The 18,609-nt window shown below is 37.3% G+C and overlaps 1 protein-coding gene across 7 annotated transcripts in view; it reads right to left on the bottom strand.

Moving 5' to 3' along the window:
• herc1 (HECT and RLD domain containing E3 ubiquitin protein ligase family member 1) overlaps positions 1 to 18,609 on the bottom strand; it is a 144,138-nt gene that overhangs the window by 83,314 nt on the left and 42,215 nt on the right. For all 7 annotated transcript variants that reach the window (XM_039773671.1, XM_039773672.1, XM_039773675.1 and 4 more), the window contains exons 19-23: positions 18,340 to 18,513; positions 16,533 to 16,647; positions 7,781 to 7,901; positions 5,397 to 5,565; positions 4,322 to 4,646 (exon numbers count right to left, since the gene is read on the bottom strand). In XM_039773671.1, coding sequence (XP_039629605.1) covers positions 4,322 to 4,646; positions 5,397 to 5,565; positions 7,781 to 7,901; positions 16,533 to 16,647; positions 18,340 to 18,513 — 904 coding nt within the window. The remainder of the gene's footprint in view (positions 1 to 4,321; positions 4,647 to 5,396; positions 5,566 to 7,780; positions 7,902 to 16,532; positions 16,648 to 18,339; positions 18,514 to 18,609) is intronic.

Below are 18,609 nucleotides of genomic sequence, written 5' to 3'. Positions count from 1 at the left end.
GTAAGTGAACCTTGGGATTTAATAACTGGTTGACCCTCCTTTGGCAGCAATGGCCTCAACCAGGCGCTTCCTGTAACTGCAGATCAGACCTGCACATCGTGCGGAGGGGATTTTAGCCCATTCTTCACTGCAGAACTGCCTTAACTCTTCCATATTCATTGGTTGTCTTCTGCGTATGGCTCTTTTCAAGTCATTCCACAGCATCTCAATAGGATTGAGATCTGGGCTCTGACTGGGCCACTCCAAAGGTGGAGTTTGTTCTTCTGAAGCCATTGTGCTATGGATTTGCTGTGATGTTTGGGGTCATTGTTCCGTTGCATCACCCAGCCTCTTCTGAGCTTAAGTTGACGGACAGACACCCTCACATTATCCTGGAGAAGTTGTTAATAAACTTGTGAATTCATTTTCCCCTCAATGATGGCAAGCGGTCCAGGCCCAAATCATGATGTTCCCTCCACCATACTTTACTGTAGGGATGATGTTTTGATGTTGATATGCAGTGTCCTTTTATGCCAAATGAAGTTCTGCTTGTTCCTGCCAAATAGTTCAATTTTGGTTTCATCACTCCACAAAACAATTTCCCAGTACCACTGTGGAGTGTCTAAGTGCTCTTTCACAAACTTCAGGCATTCAACAATGTTCTTTTTTGATAGCAGTGGCTTCCTTCTTGGTGAACTGCTATGGACTCCTTTTTTGTTGAATGTTTTGTTTATAGTTGACTCATGAACAGAGATGTTAGCCAGTTCTAATCACTTCTTCATGTCCTTTGCCGTCACTCTAGGGTTCTTCTTTACCTCATTGCTGACTCTGTGTTGTGCTCTTGGGGTCATCTTGGCAGGGTGCCCACTTTTAGGCAGAGTAGCCACAATACCAAATTGTCTCCATTTATACACAACTTGCCTAACAACAGACTGATGAATATCTAAAATCTTTGAGATGACTTTGTAAATCTTTCTAGCATTATTTAGATTAACAATTTTCCATCGTAGCTCTTCAGACAGCTCTTTTGTGCAAGGCATGATTCCCATCTGGATATGCTTCTTGTCAAAAGCTCAAACTTTATAGTGTTTTTTATCAATCAAAGTAATTCTAGGCCATAAGTCTGAACTTATTTCATTAAATGGACTACAGGTGTGCTAAATTCTGACTGCAATGAGCTTCTTAAAAAGTCATTAGCTTAGGGTTCACTTACTTTTTCCAACCTTCAGTTTCACAGTTTGAACGATTTATTCAATATGGTCAAAAATTCTCTGAAAGTCTGTGTATCTTTAGTTATAGGAGACTGTGTTTGTTCACTATTGTGACTGATATGAAGATACGACCATGTTTTATATGGGAATTAGACATAAATATAAATAATTCCTAGGGGTTCACATACTTTTTACTTTGAGTGTATGTATATGTTTCAGCATTACTTGAAAAGAGCTTGTTACATGTTTTTATGCAACCTGGAGGATAACTTCAGGATAGTATAACTACAATACAGGCTATATGGTGCACAGAGAGGCAGGGAAGGTTGAATGAATCTTATCCCTTATTTACAGTGTCCGAGGCTAACTGTAAAGCTGCCAAGTTGAAAATGAATAACAGTGTAATCAGGATAACTCAGGGGCAGAACAGGTGACCACGTTTTTAACAGGATGCAGATAAAAGAGAATCCTTATTTAGAATACAGACATCCCTCATTGCATCAAATTAGTCTCTTTGATTACCATTGCAGTTTCTATGAGTGCATGGCTTGGAAAACATACATCTAAAAAGTTCTCATGGTTAACTCTATATTGCTTACTCAGCCAAGTGTTACCGCAACGTTTTGAAATAAAATCTGGACAACACTGCTACTAGTCTAAAGAGCAAAGGAATGTTATTTTCGGCATTTCTAGGTGTTATGTAAAATACATAATAAATGTTAGCACAGTCCCTGATAAGGGAACAAAATCTGTTCATAACAATATGCTTTTCTTGTGTTTGATGGACTGAATAATCTCCTTTAAATTACAATGTGACTAGCCACATTACCTGTCAAAGACAGGTAAAAGTATACATTTTAAATGATTTGATATATTTTGCCCTGCTTGTACCTTCATCATTTCTCATACATTTTTCCTTGTTATTCGTGTGTGTGTGTGTGTGTGTGTGTGTGTGTGTGTGTGAACTTCTCTTACCCAACGCTCACTCTTTGTGCATTTCTGTAAAGCATGCTTCTTAGATTGTCATTTCGAGGCACAATGCTCGCCACTTGTGTGATTTTTGAGCCCCACCACTGGGAGACAGGCCCCATTACTTGCTGTGAATCCATCATTCATATTCTTCAACTCTCAGCTTGCCTCTTGCACCTCGACGTGTGTGCCTCAACCTCTCTTCCACTGCACTTCCTCTGTCGATCATGTTATCAAAGTCAGATTATTCCAAGTGATCAGATATACACATACACACAAACACAAGTACATAGAGTAGTGTTTTATTGTATAGTAGATTATATCCTCCTACTTGTCCAAAGTATATTTATATTCCTTAACACACACTTTACATGGAGCAATTACAATGTTTTGCAGTGGAAGAAGAGCCAAACTAGGTATTCACATGTGATATGACATGTTACATTTCTGAAAAATAAAAATGAAGGATAGTGGGAGATGTGGGGAGAGTGGTATGGGGAGGCAACATTACTTATTTTAAATCTTTTCATCTTTCTCTCTTTTTCGTACGCTTTGCTCTGAGGATAAATTGTACAATTTTATCCTCATACACATAAAGAAATGTCAATAACGCCTACAACTAAAGATAATAAATCTGCCCCATCATGCAACAATGTTAGAAACAGGAGATGCATTTGTGGTTGAAGAGATGGATGTGACAGATGTTTCACTACAATTTTCAATCCAAACGTCATAGAATATTTACATTAATATACAAGACAGTTTCTTTTCTAATAAACCAGATATGTTCAGACCAAAAGAGCTGCTGCATAACTACAGTAGGGATAACAATTGCACCACTGTGGCTTCTATCTTCTCTCAAATGTATGTAAGTCACTCATTAGAAGATTACATGACATTCAGCTCATCCAGGACCACTACAATAGTAAATGAATCTGTGTAATTCTTTCTACTCTTTTTAGCCTGTCTAGTCACAAATTTATACAAGCCAGTGGTTTATTAATTGTGCTTCTAATTCAGCCATGGATCTTTTATCCTCATTGTTGAAGAGTCTTCCAGGTATGTTCTAATAACTTACTATTTTAAACTCATGCACAACTTCTGAAACAGAGACTATTTCTCCCATATACCTAACAGTATTGTTTTATCCACTGCATTATAGTTATTCATACTCAATTTACTCCACAGCTTTCAAAAATTGAACAACCTTTGAGACTACACTCCTGTTTTTTTTGATAATTCTCATTTATTTAATGCAATATTCTCTCTGTTGGAACACCCAAATGTATAACTCTCTCAAGATGCAGAAAACAACTCATTTACATAAGCACTTTGAGCTACATTATTTGTATGAAAATATGCTATATATATAAATATAAAAAAATGTTGTTGTACTGTGCTGCATAAGTTCACATTTGTTCCCAAAAAAAATTATGGATAAAACTAATCTACTGAAATCCTGTAGTGTTATTTTGGTCATATTACTAAAAACCTCATACTTTCTCAAAACTGTGACAAAATACCTGCCTACCATCTGCTAACTCAACAGTACAGATCCTTTGTGAATTCCAAGGGTAAACTTAGAACAAAAAGTTCTAAATATGTTACGCTTCACTAAATTTCTAGTCCAGTAGCTTAACAGACATCTACTTTAACATTGCTGGCAGGACCTTTTAGAACTAAAACATTTTTAATCAAAGATATTTAAAAAAAAGTTGTAAATGGATAACAGCCTATTTTCAATAATATATAGTTAAAACTGCTAGTTAGATGACTAATCCTGATGAATTTTAAGAAATCTGCACCACCCACTTCTACACAGTTGTTAATCAGTTAACTAAAATATTAAAATAAAATGTATCCAACTATAACCTGCCCACCTATTATACAAAAAAGACTTTTTCTTTCATACGGCTATACTGCCACAGAAATCTAGGAGCTTTTCTTTACATTTAATAGTTTCTCATATGTTATTTACAGGCGGGAAACAAAAGGACTGGATGAGCTTTGTTGGGCTAATTGGCCTGTTCTCGTCTAGAGTGTTCTAATATTCTAATATTAAACAAGAGAAAAAAGAATTATAATAGCAATATGTGTTATTGTTATGCTTTACTTTTCAAAAACTTTATCAGAAAGAGGTTCAATATAGCAAAAAATCCTACCTTGTCATATAAGCAACCCCCTCTTGAGTTGCAGAAATTGTTGGCTGCATCTGTCCCTCATCTTGCTGTTTATGTACATCTTCCAATACTCGACTCACTCCTAGAATAATGAGGGCACATCTGTGAATAACAGAGTTGCAGGCTGCTGTGTAGAGGTCCTGTCCCTCAGGAAGGCCTGAAACAACTCGTCTGGACTCCTGAGACTGTGAGGGATCACTCTCTTCTCGTGGACCTGCTCCATTCACAGTACCATTATTGATACCGATGCACTCTCGTTCACGACTGCGGGCAACTTCTCGGGCTGATAGAAAACACTGGAAGATTTCTGTGAAATATCAAGGAACATTACAGAATTAATCAAAATAAATCATTCTTACAATTCTGGCAAAGCTAAATATAGCCAAGACTGAAAAAAGCAACATTTTTATGACATAAATTTTTTTTGCTTAAAAAAAAAAAAACAGTCCTCCATTTTGTCTTTATTTCTTTCATTTTAACACATACACTTTTTTTTATATTTACATAATGATAGCCACACATATATTTTATCACTTTTCACAAAACCTGGTATTTAGTGAAATAATTTAAAGTTTTTTTTTTTTTTTTTTTAATTTTACCATGATTTACCTAATTAGCCATGGCCTCCAGGATAGAAAGTTGTTCATGGCTACTCATGCAGTTTTTGCACTTTGTGAGATTAGTGTGCCATTTTAGAGGGGCTTTGGATTTCACCAAATGTGTTCAATCTTAAATGACAACAATAAAGAAGAAGTTTAAAGTTAACCCTACAATTCAGTATGACGTTACTAAAGAGGATCTGTTTAAATGTTTTTTATTATGTGGTCTTCCTGTACATACTGCATGATGTTTCTTTAATATTATGTTTTGTGCTTATGTTTTCATACTATATTTCTAATTATTATACACAAGACACGGAGTATGTAAGTGGAAGTACACTTAAAAAGAATAAACTTGAATTGAGGTTTTGTTAAAGATTCTTCCCAATATAAATGGACAGAACTGTATCTGAGGCAAGCAAAAAAGAAAAGCAGTACAGTTACTAAAAGCTACTTACTACCAGCAGTCATAACCTCATGGTCTCTGTCATCTTCATCATCCTGATCTTGATGACTTTCCTCCCTCTCTCTATCCGCTTGTTCTTCCAGTTCAGCCTCCTCATCAATAGTACGAGTAAAAGAGTGCTCCTGGGGATCAATCTCTAACGAATCGTGATTTTCTGACATCTTATTAAAAAAAAATATATATAAAAATACAATTAAACTAGGTAAATAAACTATGGCTTAATTTGCAGTGGAAGTACAAAATACGACTATTGAGTGAAAACAAATATACTGCATTTTTGTATGGGTATAAGGTAACAAGAAAACATATTACAGGTATAAGAGTGAGGCTCTGATTTAATGGCCCAATTACAGGTTAGTCACAGGATGAATGACAAGGTGGCTATTCAAATCTACATTAATCCGTACTATTTGCAAATCCTAAAAAAATGAAAAGGCACACAGGTGCAGTAATCCTTATCTTTAATGATTTTATTAGCTCCCTAATTTAAACTCAATACTCTAGTGTTTTTAGCAGCTAACAGATGTTGCAGCACTAAAACATTTGTGTTATATTTGAGCAGTACTGACCATTTTTTAATGTGATCTTTTAAAATTATTATTGATTAATTGTTCACATTTTCCTCACACATTAGGATAAAAAAAACTAAGTGAATGGGTTAAAACAGAATTAACAATGCTTAAATCCAAATTTCTCAGTTGTTCCTGAACATGTAAAGGGCTTAGGAACTTTTGGGAACTTCCATTATATTGACACCAAAAGGTGTGTAAAGACGCAACTACAGTGGATTCAGATGCTTGCACTTTTTGCATACTTTGTGTTGTAGATATCATTTTAAATGGATTAAAAAACCGAAATCTCTGATCCATTAGTATTCAGACTTTACAGGTTCAGGTCTTCTTGGGTAAGCCTCTATAAGTTTTACACACCTGGGTTTGGGGAGTTAATAGCATTTTTCATAATATTACAGGGAAAGGGTCAATTAAAAACATGTGTCTTGAAACACACAAATTCCTGGGCTGTAGAGTGTTGGAGGATTTCAAATTACTGAAATCAGAATTTTCCACACATTAATGTGGAATGTCAATACATGCATTATGGTTGTTCATCAGAGGCCGTTCTGAGAGAGACAAAAAGAGAGAGGGATTGGGAGCATGTGCTGCACCCACCACACGGCGAACCACCTGGACTGAGATCCAAGTGCAGCAAACATTGAAAAGTGTGGATTTTTTTGTGTGTGTGTTTTTTTTTTTAAAACAGTGTCTGGAGTGTCAATCCTGCCACCAACCCTCGGGTTTTCCCTGCAAGTTGGAGGACTTGCTTGCAGGGCTGGATGCAGATTAACGTCATACTCAGGACGGAGCAATTGTAGGCTAAGGGTCTTGCTCAGAGATAATTTAAAAAAAGTTAGAAGTGTCACTGAAACCAATGACCCTTTATTCATTAATTTACTTTTCCGCTGAATTCATGTATCTTAACCTGCTTCATCAGAGTGTAGAATGGACACTTCTCTACAACTGACAAAAAAAATCTATTAATAAACAGAGTAGTGTACACTGCTTCTAAAATCCCTCTCTACTCATTTTTATCCTATCTGGCAACTGGCTAGGTTATTTCAGTCTTGTACCAACAGGTTTCATAACAGTAGTTACATGCCAATTAAGAACTATATCTTCCCATTGTAGTCTTCTGATCTAATTTGATGAATACAACTAGTTATTTTTGGTTAAAGTGGACTATTGTGAAACGATGAGCTGTCCTGTAGAGATGTACGTTGATTTTTCTTTGTAAAAAACATAGGGAGCATTAAATATATATTATTTGAATGGCCTTTACTGTTAATTTTGTTCAAAGGTTTAATAGAAACCAAAACACAATTCTGTTCAGTATAAAATCTGCAATGCTTATTACTTAGGCACGGCAGTTACATTGTATTGTGAAAATAAGCACTGTAGATTTTACACAACAGGAAAAAGCAGCAACTACATCAAATGAACATGCAAGGTACGCAAAGAACAAAAGGGCATAGAACTATCGAACAACATCCATCCATCTTCCAACCCGCTGATTCTGAACACAGGGTTACGGGGGTCTGCAGGAGCCAATCCCAACCAACTCAGGGCGCAAGGCAGGAAGCAATCCCGGGCAGGGTGCCAACCCACCACAGACTATAGAACAACAGCTAAGAGCTAAATGTGATGACATTACTAGGTTATGCAAGAAGTAAAATGAAATGGAGCCTGTAGCAATCAGGGTCTTCACTGCTTTTATTAAGATTCTATTGTGGTGTAATACAAAAACGCACACACAAACAATGCAGTAGTCAGAAAAAAACCTAATGAATAAAGTGGAAATGCTTTGGAGTTGACAACTTACACGTCTTTCTCTTGATGATGATCTTGTTTGAATGAGCTCCATATTTTTACAAGCCAGCAAACGATTACGTACTTTATAAACACAGCGATAAACTTCTGCTAAGGTTTTACTGGGCTGGTACCTATAATAAAAAACATTTTATAAATCAGCTTTCACAAGAATTATTATACCTATTACTACAAGTGAACCCTGCCAAACAATTTTCCCATTACTGCATTTATAAAAGATTGGAATACATGTTTGCTAAACTATGAAAGATACTTAAAAAACAAACAAAAAAAAAAACACATTTCTTAAATGTCAAAAACTGGCTTTACATGCAGAACTACATTTAATAGCTTTTCCACTAATAATGTATGTAATTAAAACTAAAAATACAGGTAATAAAATATTGTTTGGTGATTTCTGGCAAAGATTGATTTTAAAAAACTATTTGGTATCCACTCATTAAATGGAAAAGGTGATGGTTCAAGATACCAAAATCTTGAACCTTGATGTTGCTTGAAAATGAAGTATATTTAAAAAAATGTCAAAGGGGTACGTCCTGTGATCAACGACCCTTGCAATCTGAATGACGAAAGAAGACTATCATATACTCCAAAATAACGGAGAGATATGAAGTATGAGATAGATAGAGAGATAGATAGAGAGATAGAGAGATAGAGAGATAGAGAGATAGAGAGATAGATAGATAGATAGATAGATAGATAGATACTTTATTAATCCCAAGGGGAAATTCACATAATCCAGCATACTACCTACATACATACAGGATACTACCTAGCAAAGCCTGACCTTAATGTCACTAAATAAAGGACTCACTGTGGACACTAGTAAAAAGATCATCATATAAAATCAGCAAACACACAATTTTTAGGATTTTTTATTGTATCACCAGCATTAACTGAAAACACAGGCTGGATGAAACAGATTAATCCCATGCTCTCCATTGCTTCTGTTTTCCAAAACCAGCTAGAAGTATTATTGAATATAATGCAGTGACCCTAGACATACGCTGCTTCTCATGTTAAACATCCTAGCTGCAGTGATTATCTGGACTCTGCCTGACTTCATTGTACTACCAGTGGTGTCACTTTGGAAGATGACTAAAAATATGTGAATCAAGAAATGATCTGCACTGGAAAATTAACCAGTCTAGTTTTTGTTTCCTTGGTCAGATAACCTCTGAAAATCATTACTGCACTCTTACATTAATCTTATTGTTGTCATATAATTATGGCTTACAGTGATCATTTGTATTATGCGTTTGCTTGACTTACTGAGGGCAACCACAACTAAGAATTTTACTTACCATATGACAACCTGGAAGAAGAAATAACTAAAAACTGTTGATCAATGCATTTTTTCCTAAATCACTAAAATATTTCCTTGGGCATACCCACTTCTCACTGGGCGTTGTCATTTCTGTTTTGTTTTATTTTGTTCCATCTAGCTTTTTCACTTTCACCTTCTAATTTGACTACTCTTTATGGATTTAACTTTCTATACAAATGCCATTAGCAATTGCCAAGATCACAACTGCTTCAATCTTGCACGAGTCCTCTGTCCTGTTACTAATTTCGCAGTGAGTAGGAATCTACTCTTGCTTCGTTTGCAGTCGCCAGCCTAAACTACAAATGTGCAGCTTGCCCACTGTGCTTTTTGCTTTTCTAACTGGTTATGCAGCGAGATTTGGGTTGGCTAATGTGCTGCTCGAGTTAGCATGGTGTTTTGTGGCATTCTGTTCACTTTTGGCAATGTCCACCAGCGCCTGGATAATTTTAGCCCATTTTGACTCTGGCTTGGAATTGTGCTATGTGTTGTCATTACTGCTTTTTTTGGCAATGCACCTCATTAATTCTCCGACTGAACTTAAAAATCTCGACTGTCATCCACAATTGGTCATCCCTGACTTCTAGTTTGTGCCAGTTGCTTGGAATTATGCGGTGTCCTTGCTATATTCACCTGCAGTTACCGCAATCCTTAAAAAACCTGGCTTTGATTTTTCTTCTGTCTCTAGTTAGTCTCTCCAAGATCGCTCCCCTTTCTCCACCTTTAAATCTCAACTCAAAACTTTCCTCTTTGATGAACTTTCGTCTTCTGTGTGATCATTTTTCCCCTCTCCCCATCTATATGTAAAGCGACCTTGGGATTATGAAAGGCACTCTACAAATTCAACTTATTGTATAAAAGAAAGTCAGACTATGCTGTATCCATTTATAGCTTTTAAATATCCTACACCTCTGGCTGATCCACTGTCATAGAATTTTCACTTCACGTTTTTAGGACCAGGTGAAACTATCCTGTTCTAGTCCTGACATGTTTGTCAATAGACCGGCACTATACCAGCTCTCATCGATTTCTTGTCTGGTGATGAGCCAACATTGCATCCGGAAAGTATTCACAGCACATCACTTTTTCCACATTTTGTTATGTTACAGCCTTATTCCAAAATGGATTCAGAATTCTACACATAACACCCCATAATGACAAAGTGAAAAATGTTTATCTAAGGTTTTTGCAAATTTATTAAAAATAAAAAAAACTGAGAAATCACATGTACATAAGTATTCACCGCCTTTGCTCAATACTTTGTCGATGCACCTTTGGCAGCAATTACAGCCTCAAGTCTTTTTAAATTTAATGCCACAAGCTTGGCACACCTATCCTTGGCCAGTTTCGCCCATTCCTCTTTGCAGCACCTCTCAAGCTTCATTAGGTTGGATGGGAAGCATCGGTGCACAGCCATTTTAAGATCTCTCCAGAGATGTTCAATCGGATTCAAGTCTGGGCTCTGGCTGGGCCACTCAAGGACATTCACAGACTTGTCCTGAAGCCACTCCTTTGACATCTTGGCTGTGTGCTTAGGGTCGTTGTCCTGCTGAAAGATGAACCGTCGCCCCAGTCTGAAGTCAAGAGCGCTCTGGAGCAGGTTTTCATCCAGGATGTCTCTGTACATCGCTGCAGTCATCTTTCCCTTTATCCTGACTAGTCTCCCAGTTCCTGCCGCTGAAAAACATCCCCACAGCATGATGCTGCCACCACCATGCTTCAATGTAGGGATGGTTTTGGCCTGGTGATGAGCAGTGCCTGGTTTCCTCCAAACGTGACGCCTGGTATTCACACCAAAGAGTTCAATCTTTGTCTCATCAGACCAGAGAATTTTGTTTCTCATGGTCTGAGAGTCCTTCAGGTGCCTTTTGGCAAACTCCAGGCGGGCTGCCATGTGCCTTTTACTTCCGTCTGGCCACTCCACCATACAGGCCTGATTGGTGGGTTGCTGCAGAGATGGTTGTCTTTCTGGAAGGTTCTCCTCTCTCCACAGAGGACCTCTGGAGCTCTGACAGAGTGACCATCAGGTTCTTGGTCACCACCCTGACTAAGGCCTTTCTCCCCTGATTGCTCAGTTTAGATGGCCGGCCAGCTCAAGGAAGAGTCCTGGTGGTTTCGAACTTCTTCCACTTACGGATGATGGAGGCCACTGTGCTCATTGGGACCTTCAAAGCAGCAGAAATTTTTCTGTAACCTTCCCCAGATTTGTGCCTCGAGACAATCCTGTCTTGGAGGTCTACAGACAATTCCTTTGACTTCATACTTGGTTTGTGCTCTGACATGAACTATCAACTGTGGGACCTTATATAGACAGGTGTGTGCCTTTCCAAATCATGCATGTCCAATCAACTGAATTTACCACAGGTGGACTCCAATTAAGCTGCAGAAACATCTCAAGGATGATCAGGGGAAACAGGATGCACCTGAGCTCAATGTTGAGCTTCATGGCAAAGGCTGTGAATACTTACGTACATGTGCTTTCTCAATTTTTTTTTATTTTTAATAAACTTGCAAAAACCTCAAGTAATCTTTTTTCACACTGCCATTATGGGGTGTTGTGTGTAGAATTCTGAGGAAAAAAATGAATTTAATCCATTTTGGAATAAGGCTGTAACATAACAAAATGTGGAAAAAGTGATGCTCTGTGAATACTTTCCAGATGCACTGTATATGGAGTTTTTTTTTCTGGCCAAACCCATCTTGACTATGTAGGTTACCTGGACATCAGGTACTCAATGGCAAAAACCACTGCTAGGCCTGACTGCAGGATTGGATTTTGGGATCCCTGTTTGAGACAAGATAATCTTATATTTAACTGAAATGGTCATGAGAGTCATTAATGACCTGTTCTTTGTTTGGATTCTACCCTTAAATCAATTGAACATGGGCATCCTCATCAGGAGGACATATCTTCAGACAATACTGATGTAAGTATCATTGAAGCATACAAACTCCAGGATGCATATTGTTTCCTTTATTCATGTTTTTAATGATATACCAAGTTCATAATTTGCCAGTGTAAAACGGGGGATATGCAGTTGAGCATAATGCAAAGTCTTTTTCTTGGAAAGAATACCAAGCTTGATGGCTTATTTAATTACATATATTGAAATGACTTGAATTATAACCAAGTGATATGGCTGACCACAAACATTCAATGGAAGATCTGCATCACCTTCTATTGCATAGACTGTGGTATCAAGCAATGTATTACTAAACAATTACCTTTCAAGGTTTATTTTGTATTACAAACCGGATTCCAAAAAAGTTGGGACACTAAACAAATTATGAATAAAAACTGAATGCAATGATGTGGAGATGGCAAATGTCAATATTTTAATGATCAAACGTTTAATCCGAGTAAATGTATCATTTTTAAAGGGAAAATATGTTGATTCAAACAAATCCCAAAAAAGTTGGGACAAGTAGCAATAAGAGGCTGGAAAAAGTAAATTTGAGCATAACGAAGAGCTGGAAGACCAATAAACACTAATTAGGTCAATTGGCAACATGATTGGGTATAAAAAGAGCTTCTCAGAGTGGCAGTGTCTCTCAGAAGCCAAGATGGGTAGAGGATCACCAATTCCCACAATGTTGCACAGAAAGATAGTGGAGCAATATCAGAAAGGTGTTACCCAGCGAAAAATTGCAAAGACTTTGCATCTATCTTCATCAACTGTGCATAACATCATCCGAAGATTCAGAGAATCTGGAACAATCTCTGTGCGTAAGGGTCAAGGCCATAAAACCATACTGGATGCCCGTGATCTCCGGGCCGTTAAACGACACTGCAGCACAAACAGGAATGCTACTGTAAAGGAAATCACAGAATGGGCTCAGGAATACTTCCAGAAACCATTGTCAGTGAACACAATCCACCGTGCCATCCGCCATTGCCAGCTGAAACTCTACAGTGCAAAGAAGAAGCCATTTCTAAGCAAGATCCACAAGCTCAGGCGTTGTCACTGGGCCAGGGATCATTTAAAATAGAGTGTGGCAAAATGGAAGACTGTTCTGTGGTCAGACGAGTCACGATTCGAAGTTCTTTTGGAAATCTGGGACACCATGTCATCCGGACCAAAGAGGACAAGGACAACCCAAGTTGTTATCAACGCTCAGTTCAGAAGCCTGCATCTCTGATGGTATGGGGTTGCATGAGTGCGTGTGGCATGGGCAGCTTGCAAGTCTGGAAAGGCACCATCAATGCAGAAAAATATATTCAGATTCTAGAACAACATATGCTCCCATCCAGACGTCATCTCTTTCAGGGAAGACCCTACATTTTTCAACAAGATAATGCCAGACCACATTCTGCATCAATCACAACATCATGGCTGCGTAGGAGAAGGATCCGGGTACTGAAATGGCCAGTCTGCAGTCCAGATCTTTCACCTATAGAGAACATTTGGCGCATCATAAAGAGAAAGGTGCGACAAAGAAGGCCCAAGACGATTGAACAGTTAGAGGCCTGTATTAGACAAGAATGGGAGAGCATTCCTATTTCTAAACTTGAGAAACTGGTCTCCTCGGTCCCCAGGCGTCTGTTGAGTGTTGTAAGAAGAAGGGGAGATGCCACACAGTGGTGAAAATGGCCTTGTCCCAACTTTTTTGGGATTTGTTGACACCATGAAATTCTGAATCAACATATTTTTCCCTTAAAATGATACATTTTCTCAGTTTAAACTTTTGTTCCGTGATTTATGTTCTATTCTGAATAAAATATTAGAAGTTGGCACCTCCACATCATTGCATTCAGTTTTTATTCACGTATTGTATAGTGTCCCAACTTTTTTGGAATCCGGTTTGTACACAGGGGTATACCTATCTAAACTTTTTTTTTGAGTCCACTTTCATATTAATTTTCTTTTGCATCTATTTCCAGTTTCACATACAACCATATATTTTAAACCACTGGAAGTATGAAGAGGTCAGCTCATTATTAATAAAGGAATTGAAGCCCATTCCCATTCTCTCATTCAAACACGAAGCCTGTATATTATATAGATTTTTAAGAATGCAAAAACGCAACAAAATAAAAACAAATGATTACACAAAAAAAAAAAAACTTAACTTCTGGCATTTCAAAATTACAGGTTTAAATGTTACAGATGTTCTTTGTGGATGCTAGGTCAACTCATAATTACACAGCATCAACTCGGCACACATTTCAGTATTCAAAGGTATAATAGGGATATTACAAATTTTACGGTTATAGCTTTTCAAAGCTATTTCCATCTAAGCTTGCTGATTTTCTTCAGCCTTCAAAGGGTTAACTGTTTATTCTAAGCTGAAATTGCCTAAAGATCACATATTCGATACTTTCCTACATAAAGTCTATCACTGACTTTCCCCTAGATCCACTTCAGTTCACATATAGGGCAAATCGCTCTTTGGAGGATGCAGTTAATTTATGCCTGCACTACATTCTTCAGACTTGCCTAACACCTATGTGAGGGTCTTGTTTGTGGATTTCTGGTTAGCCTTCAGTACCATTGTTCCAGAGTTGCTTCAGAGTAAAGTAATCCAGTTAGGTGTACCCTACGGTGTCTGCCAGTGAATTACGAGTTTATTGACAGGTAAGAAGCACTATGTGAGACTGTGTCCCCATCTGTCAAATCCAATGTCAATTACCATAGGCTATCCAAGGCTATGTTCTTTCACCCCTCCTGTTTTCATTTTATACACATGACTGTAGATCCATGGACAAATCTGTAAAAATCCTAAAGTTTGCAGATGACACAACTGTAGTGGGCCTCATTACTAATAACGACCTGTCTTCCTATCAAAGAGTGGTGGGCCGTCTTGTAGAATTGTGTACTTATAACAACTTGGAGCTCAATGCTATTAAAACAGTAGAAATGAGTATGGACATCCACCAAGAAGTTACTAACTATCCATCTTTGCAAATTAATGGCCAGACTGTCTCTGTGGTTCAGTCACTTAAACTCCTGGGTACTACTTTCACTAATACATTAAAATGGGACAATCACATCTCCTCCATCATCAAGAAAGGCTTACAGAGGTTGTTATTCCTTTGCTGGCTTAAGAAGCTTGGCTTATCAAGGTGTATATTGCTAAATTTTTACTCAGCCATCATTAAGAGTATTGTGACCACCTCCATCACCAATTGATTTCCTACTGCCTCTTCCCTTTCTAAGAATCGGTTGCAGCAGGTGATTTGTTCAGCAGAGGAAATCACTGGATGTTGTATCCAGAGCAAAAAGGAAAGATGAAGATTACAACTGACTTCATTCACCCAAGCAGCCATCTGTACATTAAATTACCATCACTGAGGTGGTACAGATCTATCATGACCTGATCTACACACCAACTCTGCAGAGTATTCAAATCCTAAATAAACTTACATAGGATTACTCATAACTGTTTTTACAACATATAACTGGTAACTGTGCTGTTTGTCCAATCATAAATACTTCATACTTGCTCAACTTGTACTAATTGATATCTATATTATTTTATATAGTTTTCTATTTGTTTGATGGTACTACTGAAGTTTGTAAATGTTTTTGTTCAAGACACTTGTATTTGTTTAGTTGTTTGCACAGTATTAGGTTAAGGGTGGGTTGAAATTGTGTTGTCTTGATTTGATATTGTCTTGTATTCGATGTTTTTGCACCTGATCAAAGTCACTTCTAGTATGTTTCACATGCTAGCAATAAAGTAACTCTGATAAGTTATTTCTTTTAATTTTGTTAGCATAACAAGACTGTGGGTAGCTATAAAACATTATGGTTTGTTTTCACCAGAGGGACACTTTTCTCTCTGATGCTCTAAATGGTATGTATTAGTCATGCTTCTTGGTGACAATGTCTTTTGTCCTTTGTCCTGTAACCAAATAAGTCTAAGTCTATCTAGCTTGATGGTCACTGGAGGACAGGTCTAAAGGCTAGACGGGTAAAAAAAAAAATAAAAATAAACAGAAATAACACCTGCTTACTTTTTGATTGGAGAGTTTTGGCTGGCTGTTTTGGAGATGCTTAGCAATCTTTTAAGAGAATGTCGGCTTAGTTTTAACAGATTAATTTGCTAATATAGGTTTTTACAGAGTCATTGGAATCGTGCTATGCAACAACATCTTCACAGTGCAAGCATTATACAAATAAAACTCTAAATCCCTTAAGACTGTGGAATGTCAGCACAGCAGTGGCATAATCAATTATAATCACATAAGGTTTGCATCTCAAAAAATACTAAAAGGAAAAATGGGCAATGTCAGCTCAATAATGCCCATAACAAAAAATTCAAAATTAGAATGAAAAGGCTGGCAAATTAATTCATTTTTCTCCCACCACTGCAAAGATTTTTTGTATCCTATCTGAGACAACACATTAGTAGAAGTATCTAACATGGATTACCAGTAGGAGTCATTCATTTTTATTTAGCTATTTCTAATATTTACCTGCCCTCACCACAGGCTTCATTCAACAAGCCAGTATGTTTTAGCAAGGCAGCAAGAACAAATCTGGAAACTGTATCCAAAAGTGACTCATTGCCTAGAGTTGCATTATCCCAGTCTGCAAACAAGAAACAAAAAATGTGTTATCTGAAATTTAACCGAAGTTTAATAATTAAAAATAAATAAAAATAGCAGTAAGCCTAAACTCGAGATAACACTGGATTAGGAGTTAATTTATATTTTAACTGGTTATGCAGACATACAGTACAGGCCAAAAGTTTGGACACACCTCCTCATTCAATGCGTTTTCTTTATTTTCATGACCATTTACAGCACTCCATCACTCTCCTTCTTGGTCAAATAGCCCTTACACAGCCTGGAGGTGTGTTTGGGGTCATTGTCCTGTTGAAAAATAAATGATCGTCCAACTAACCTGACTTCTGCACAACACAACTGCTGGTCCCAACCCCATTGATAAAGCAAGAAAGTCCACTAAATAACCCTAATAAGGCACACCTGTGAAGTGAAAACCATTTCAGGCGACTACCTGTTGAAGCTCATCGAGAGAATACCAAGAGTGTGCAAAGCAGTAACCTTTTTTTGTTAAGTACATAACTCCACATGTGTTCATTCATAGTTTTGATGCCTTCAGTGAGAATCTACCAATGTAAATGGTCATGAAAATAAAGACAACACATTGAATGAGGAGGTGTGTCCAAACTTTTGGCCTGTACTGTATATATGCTTTATTTTATTATATGAACATATGCTTGTATATCATATACTTGGAAGTTAAATCTGAAAAAAGTATTTAACTTATATTTGGGTAAAAAATTACTTAAAGTTAGATGTTATATAATAATTTACACTGTGCAACACAACCTTTAAGCAACAACCTAACAAATAAAGATTAAAGTCAGGTACAAGATTCTTTTATGTAAACAAGTCCAACATACTATAATTCTCTAAATATACACAAAAAACAACAAAATAATGGCATTTAACACTACAGTAGAATCCCTGAAGCCTACCAAAAAAAGTTGTAATGGCAGGCCACCTTAAATTCCTTTGCACCTCTCCATCAGCGTTTTTGTTTTACAAATGTGTCAATCAGCATTAGCAGGCCACTATCCCATCCCCATCCTCCCCATGCCCGACGCAGCTGAAAAACAATTAAGGTTTAGTTATACATTTCTTGCCTTGCATTTTCTGTCATCCCACATTTATCCACATCGTTGTAGACACGGAAAACACATAAAATATATGTATTCCAAATAATGATATATTATTTACCCTATACAACTCCAGGCACCTCACACCCAGATAAACAGACCTATGCTGGAAGAATTTCCACTGTGTTGGTGGAGGACTGGGTAGCAGGCTGATTGCTGCTTGCGCTGATTGATACATTTACAAAACAAAGACGCTGATGGAGAGGTGCAAAGGAATTTAAGGTGGCCCGGCATTCTGACTTTTTTTGTAGGCTTCAGGGATTCTGGTGTTAAAGCACCTTATTTTCTATTGGATTATTTTTTCTAAACAACACTATAATATGATGATAAAAAACAGCTACTATGTCCTGATATGGAAGAATACTTGTGTCTGCAAATACCAAATATTAGAATATAGTTAAGCTCTCTCAGCCAGTCACTGACAGTCAGAAATTTTGGTGCGATTAGTCTTGCAGCAATAACTTGCTTTTATCCAAAGTTACTAACACTAATTACTAGTAGGCTATCGAAAAACCATCATAGTTCCAAGACTGATCTAATAACACTTGTATGACAGTTGTTAACTTCAGTATGTTTACCTTTAGTAACAGCATAATCTTGCATATTCATCCATGGATTGTTTGATGGCTCTTTGCCAGATCCCAAAGCAAGTTCAACAAGAAGAGTAAGTTCAGGACGAATGAGGCATTCAAATGGCTTTTGTTCTTCATTCCCAGAAAGAGCTACTTCTAATAAAGAACTTATACATTTATCTACAAAAAAGGGAAAAAACGCACACATATTGAAAACTTTACATTCTGCTTCAACAGTCAAAAAAACGAATAGAAGAACAATCTACAACTGAGCCA

Source organism: Polypterus senegalus, chromosome 12 (assembly GCF_016835505.1).
Source record: "Polypterus senegalus isolate Bchr_013 chromosome 12, ASM1683550v1, whole genome shotgun sequence".
Classification (NCBI taxonomy): domain Eukaryota; kingdom Metazoa; phylum Chordata; class Cladistia; order Polypteriformes; family Polypteridae; genus Polypterus; species Polypterus senegalus.
The sequence above is the reverse complement of the archived record's forward strand: the minus strand, read 5'-3'. Positions and strand labels throughout refer to the sequence as shown.